Source organism: Chiloscyllium plagiosum, chromosome 27, assembly GCF_004010195.1.
Source record: "Chiloscyllium plagiosum isolate BGI_BamShark_2017 chromosome 27, ASM401019v2, whole genome shotgun sequence".
NCBI lineage: Eukaryota > Metazoa > Chordata > Chondrichthyes > Orectolobiformes > Hemiscylliidae > Chiloscyllium > Chiloscyllium plagiosum.
The window spans coordinates 22329613-22336411 of NC_057736.1; the positions used below are offsets into that span (position 1 = coordinate 22329613).

General features: G+C 41.8%; 1 protein-coding gene across 2 annotated transcripts in view; it reads left to right on the forward strand.

The window, feature by feature from the left end:
• rhd (Rh blood group, D antigen) overlaps window positions 1-6799 on the forward strand; it is a 51951-nt gene that overhangs the window by 35747 nt on the left and 9405 nt on the right. The window contains exons 9-10 of one of the 2 annotated variants that reach the window (XR_006315676.1): window positions 4606-4722; window positions 5019-5092. Coding sequence is in view for 1 of the 2 variants with exons in the window: in XM_043717645.1 (XP_043573580.1) it covers window positions 5019-5092 (74 nt within the window). In the remaining variant the exon portion in view is untranslated. Of the gene's footprint in view, window positions 1-4605; window positions 4723-5018; window positions 5093-6799 lie in introns of those variants that run through there. The other variant, XM_043717645.1, reaches the window with a different exon arrangement.

Here is a 6799-nt window from a genome sequence, read left to right on the forward strand (position 1 = left end):
TCTTGCAGCGTCCACCGTGACAGGGTTGTATGGAGTTGTCCTGAGAGCCGGGCAGTTTGCTACGAACAATGATCTATTTGAGGTTTGGCGGTTGTTTAAAAGCAAGTAGTGGAGGTGTGGGAAAGGTCTTGGTGAGGTGTGTTGCAGGTCACGAAGAACATGGCGTAATTTTTCAGCCCCTGGGAAGTACTGAACAACAAATGGTACCCTGTCAGTTGCAGCACGTGTCTGTCACCTGAGGAGGTCATTACGGTTCCTTGCTGTGGCACGTCGGAACTGGCGGTCGATGAGTTGAGCATCATACCCCGTTCTTGTGAGGGCATCCTTGATACTTCCAGGTGTCTGTCACGTCCCTCCTCATCTGAGCAGATCCAGTGTATGCATAGGGCTTGTCCATAGGGAATGGCTGTTTTAATATGTTTTGGGTGGAAGCTGGAGAAGTGTAGCATTGTGAGGTTATCTGTGGGTTTGCGGTAGAATGTGGTGCTGAGGTGTCCGTCCTTGATGTGGTGAATTTGTACTTGCAGAGTTACATTGCACTTTGCTCAAAAACTGCATACATTCATGTAGAACTCTGAGCTCAAAAACTGCATGAATTTATGTAAAACTCTGTTATCTCACTTTTTAGATTAGAATCAATTTAAACTTCAGGTCATAGACAGAGAACACAGGGGGCTAACACCTTCAACATATTGTCTAGCTATCACTATTGTTAACAGCTAACCCGAGAATGCAACTTTAAAAAAAAGAGTTTTGTGATTTACACAAAGAAGTGAAACTATCACTGTATTCTAACAGATGAAAGGCTTAACAGACAATCAATTTTTCAATGTATAATTTCAGTTACACCACACTGCAAATTTTTGCTATAAATCTTTGTTACGATCGAGCCCTCCACAATCACCTGATGAAGCAGCTTCGCTCCGAAAGCCAACACCCCAGTCCAACACCGGCATCTCCAAATCATGATAATTAAGGTTCCTCCGCATTTATCAACTGAACCACATTGTTTTTCTAACTTATTAAAGCGACACAATTCCTCCCTCTACTGGTCATTTTGATCATTGCACCAGAGTCTATCTCAGTACGTTTTTCAGTAATTGGTGATGGCTTTGTTCAGAAAGGTAAAAGTTAGAGTCATAGAGAGGTACAGCACGGAAAAAGACCCTTCAATCCAACGCCCATGCTGACCAGATATCCCAACACAATCTAGTCCCCCGTACCAGCACCCGGCCCATATCCCTCTAAACCCTTCCTATTCATATACCCATCCAGATGCCTTTTAAATATTGCAATTGTACTAACCTCCTCCATTTCCTCTGGCAGCTCATTCCATACATGTACCACCCTCTGCATGAATACGTTGCCCCTTGGTCTCTTTTACATCTTTCTCCTCTCACCCTAAACTTATGCCCTCTCGTTCTGGACTCCCCCACTCCAGGAAAGAGACTTTGTCTATTTATCCTATCCATGCCCCACATGATTTTGTAAACCTCTATAAGGTCACCCCTCAGCCTCTGATGCTCCAGGGAAAACAGCTCCAGCCTGTTCAGCCTTTCCCTATAGCTCAAATCCCCCAACCCTGGCAACATCCTTGTAAATCTTTTCTGAACCCTTTCAAGTTTCACAACATCTTTCCGATAGGAAGGAGACCAGAATTGCACGCAATATTCCAACAGTGGCCTAACCAATGACCTGTACAGCCGCAACATGACCTCCCAACTCCTGTACTCAATACTCTGACCAATAAAGGAAAGCATACCAAATGCCTTCTTCACTATCCTATCTACCTGCGACTCCACTTTCAAGGAGCTATGAACCTGCTCTCCAAGGTCTCTTTGTTCAGTTACACTCCCTAGGACCTTACCATTAAGTGTATAAATCCTGCTAAGATTTGCTTTCCCAAAATGCAGCACCTCGCATTTATCTAAATTAAACTCCATCTAACACTTGTCACCGTTTGGCCCATCTGATCAAGATCCCGTTGTAATCTGAGGTAACCTTCTTCACTGTCCACTACACCTCCAATTTTGGTGTCAGCTGCAAACTTACTAACTATACCACTTATGCTCACATCCAAATCATTATATAAATGATGAAAAGTTGTGGACCTAGCACCGATCCTTATGGCACTCCACTGGTCACAGGCTGACAATCAACCCTCTGTCTTCTACCTTTGAGCCAGTTCTGTATCCAAGTAGTTAGTTCTCCTTGTATTCCATAAGATCTAACCTTGCTAACCAGACTCCCATGGGGAACCCTGTCAAACGCCTTACTGAAGTCCATATAGATCACGTCCACCACTCTGCCCTCATCAATCCTCTTTGTTACTTCTTCAAACAACTCAATCAAGTTTGTGAGACATGATTTCCCATGCACAAAGCCATATTGACTATCCCTAATCAGTCCTTGCCTTTCCAAATACATGTACATCCTGTCCCTCAGGATTCCCTCCAAGAACTTGTCAACCACCGACTTGCTCACTGGTCTATAGTTCCCTGGGCTTGTCCTTACCACCCTTAGTAAACAGTAGCCAACCTCCAGTCTTTCAGCACCTCACCTGTGACTATTGATGATACAAATATCTCAGCAAGGGGCCCAGAAATCACTTCCCTAGCTTCCCTCGGAGTTCTTGAGTACACCTGATCAGGTCCTGGGGATTTATCCACTTTTATGTATTTTAAGACATCCAACACTCCCTCCTCTGTAATATGGACATTTTTCAAGATGTCACCATCTATTTCCCTACATTCTATATCTTCCATGTCCTTTTCCACAGTAAACACTGATGCAAAATACTCGTTTAGTATCTCCCCCATCACCCGCAGCTCCACACAAGGGCTGCCTTGCTGATCTTTGAGAGGCCCTATTCTCTCCCTAGCTACCTTTTTGTTCTTAGTTCTTTTTCTTTAAAATAAACTTTTTTTAGAAATATTTCATCAAAGTTTGAAGTCATGAACATGAAACTGGACTTTGTCTTGTTGTAAAAAATCTAATTGGTTCACTAACGCCCTTCAAGAAGAGGTCTGTCAACATGATCCAATCAGGTTCAGGAATCACGATGAAACTCATTTATATGAGGAAAATCAGGCAGACCTATCAGCCATAAAGTCAATCTAAAACTAAGGTAATGTCAGCTCAGTCAACTGTGAGAAATCCTCTACATCAAAACTTGGTGATAACTTGTTCAAAAGAAGACAAAGAAAACAATTAACCGTATTTATTGCAGTATCTTTCTTAAGATTAAATTTTATATTTCCGGACTGGTCCAAATCCGGATTGGATCCACCGAAGATTCCCAATTCCCATTCCTCAACATTAACCTTTCCCCAAATGACATGCAGACCAGAAAAAAACACACAATACCAGTAATAATTTTGTAACTAGTGAGGTGCCATGTGGATTAGTGCTGGGATGACAATTATTAACAACATATATTAATGACTGAAGTGAATATACCATCGGCAAGTTTGCAGATGATACAAAAAAGGAAGGTAAATAGTGAGAATGACATAAAGAATATACAGACGGATAATGTCAGGCTAAGAGGCTGGGAAAAAAAACCTGGTAGACACAATATAACATGGAAAAATATAAGCTTATGAAATTTGATGGGAAGAATAGAGGAGCTGAATAGTTTTCAAATGGAGAAATCCTTTTAGAAAGCTGAAGCACTGAGTGATTTGGGGCTCTTTGTGCATGAATCTCAATAAGCTAAGTCAGCACATAATATCGAAAGCAAATGTTCTGTTGGCATATATTTCAAAGGGAATGGAATATAAAAATAGGGAGGTCTTGCTAAAACCATGCAAGGCACTGGTCAGACACAGCTGGAATACTGTGAACATCTCTAGTTCCCTTGTCTAAGGAAAGATATATTGACATTGGAAGCGATCCAGAGAAGGTTCACTAGGCTGATATCAGGTACGCAGAGTTGCATGAGACATGGGCGTCGCTGGCTGGCCAACATTTGTTGCCTGCCCCTAAGGTGCTTTTGAATTAAGTGGCTTACTAGGCCAATTTTCTTATGAAGAGTTGTTGAGTGGGACCTGAGGGCATAGTCTCAAAATAAGTGGTCGCCCATTTAAGACAGAGATGAGGGGAGTGTTTTCCTTTCAGGGGATATTGTCTGTGGAATTCTTTACCACAGAAGGCTATCAAGGTTCTGTCATTATACGTATTCAAGAATAAGATAGATTTTTAATCAGCAAGGGAATCAAGGATTACATTAAAAGGTAGGTAAATTGAGGATTGTATGATCAGCATTGATCTCAATAAATGGACCAGATCTGAAGGGCCTACTACGACTTTTCAATCTAATGGCTATATATTTCAAGATTTTATGTTCAGAATAAACCTTCCTGGAAGAACTATTTTGAAATGAAAACTCTTAAAAAAGCATTTCGTTTTTACCAATGGCAAATGAAGGTGGGATCCAAGGCACCTGCCTCACCTGTTCATGTGAAACTCTGAACGCAGAAAAGCATACACATTGATTCTGTGCTGCAGATATACCCACAACTGAAAGAACAATCAGTGCAAAAAGTTTAACTCACTTGGGAGGGATAAAGCTAAATTAACCTAAAATTAAATTATGTTTTTCAGAAATCTCTCGAGACATCTGTTGTTCTGTGACCTGGTTTGAAGTCCAATGATTGTTGATATCAAGCAAATGTTGTATCCATTCCTATTGTAAAAAAATTCTATAAACAGTAATCAATGGTCAGTTGTACTGGTTTTCGATTATTCTAACTGAAAGAAAAGTGTTGACCAGAGCACTATGGACCAGTTTTCTGCTTTGTGTGACATTAATATATCAGCAATTTCAAGTATCAAAGTAGATACAAGGAACCACAGTTTAATATTTTATCCTAACTATGACATCTCTGACAATGCAGCAAAATGTTGGAATATTGGTCCAGATACTCAATTCTTGAATGGAAGTTGAATGTAGTTTCAAAACCATTGCGTTTGTGCCTTTAAGGATACAAGCTTACAACATTTTGTTTTGTTCACAGGTTTTATCCTGAAGTTAAATATTTGGAAGCAGCCCTCTGATATGAAATGCTATGATGACCAAATTTATTGGGAGGTAAGGAGCAAACTACCTGTGTTGCACAGAAGTGACAAAAATGTTACTGAGTTCTAAATGAGATTTCACTCACAAATTCAAAAATTAACATTGAATACATTTTAATTTTGTGAATAATATTTATCGTTGCGGCAGTACAATTCTGGATGTGAATTTCCAATTATTTGATATTCTTTGACTTGATAATTCATCAGACGTTTCTTCTCTCCCCTCCCCCAACTCCAGTGGGAGTGTCTGTTCTTACCAGTCTGTCAGTTAGACACACCATTGTTCTGCCTTTCTCACATTTCCGCCCACTTAACCTGCACTGTCTGCTGGAAACCAGATTCTGGATTAGTGGTGCTGGAAGAGCACAGCAATTCAGGCAGCATCCGGCGAGTAGCAAAATCGACGTTTCGGGCAAAAGCCCTTCATCAGGAATAAAGGCAGAGAGCCTGAAGCGTGGAGAGATAAGCTAGGGGAGGGTGAGGGTGGGGAGAAAGTAGCATAAAGTAGCTTCAGGGCAGAGGAAATGACCTGGGAGTTGCAGTGGGAGAGGGCAATCCGACCCCTTCCTCCACCCCCCCATCCCCGAACTACGGCATAAAACCGCCCCTCCTCCACCCTTCACGTCAGCTCTGATGAAGTGTCATCTCGATGGGAAACCTTAGCTTGCTCTCTCTTCATGGATGCTGCCTGACCCACCGTGATTTCCAGCATCTTTTGTTTTTTAATTCATACCAATGTTTTAAACAACATCTTTATCTTCCTATTTCTCTTATTTCTTACCTCATTCTGCACCCAAATCAATGGGCAAATTACTTGATCACTGACTCTCAACGGCATTGTTTTTTAACCAGAGTGAGAGATAGATGACTATGATTGTCTCTGTCTCCATCTGGGGAATTACCTTCCATCATTTCACATCTCTCAATAGTCATGCAGCTGAGGTCAGCAATTCATTGCTGGGGGCAAGGGGACAAACTGGAAGTTTAAGAAGGAAATTGAAGGGAAAGTTAGCACAAGGAAGTCAAGAAAGACAACGGTATCAATGAAGCAGAAAACTCAAAAAGGGATCATGCCGTAAGGTTGAATGAAATAGGGGCTGATAGGAAGGGTGAGGGCAGTAACAAATTAAAAATACTATATATGAATGCACGAAGTATTAGAAATAAGATGGATGAGCTTGAGGCTCTTTTGGAAATTGGCAGCTACGATATTGTGGGGATAACTGAGACGTGGCTTCAAGTGGACAGGGCCTGGGAAATGAATATTCAAGGCTACACATGCTATCGTAAGGACAGACTGACGGGCAGAGGGGGTGGGGTGGCCATGTTGGAAAGGATGATATTTCAGTCCCTAGCGCAGGGGGACCTAGAATCAGGAGATGTAGAGTCAGTGTGGATAGAGCTGAGAAATTGGACCTCAAGAAAGAGACTTTGTGGAGTGCCTCAGAGATGGATTCTTAGAACAGCTAGTGCTGGAGCCTACCAGGGAGAAGGCAATTCTGGATCTGGTATTGTGCAACGAACCAGAATTGATCAGGGACCTTGAAGTGAAGGAGCCATTAGGAGGTAGTGACCATAATACAATAAGCTTCAATCTGCAATTTGAAAGGGAGAGGGTACAATCGGTAGTGACAATATTTCAGTTGGATAAAGGGAACTATGGAGCTATGAGGGAGGAGCTGGCCAAAGTTCAATGGTGCAATACCTTAGCAGGGATGAC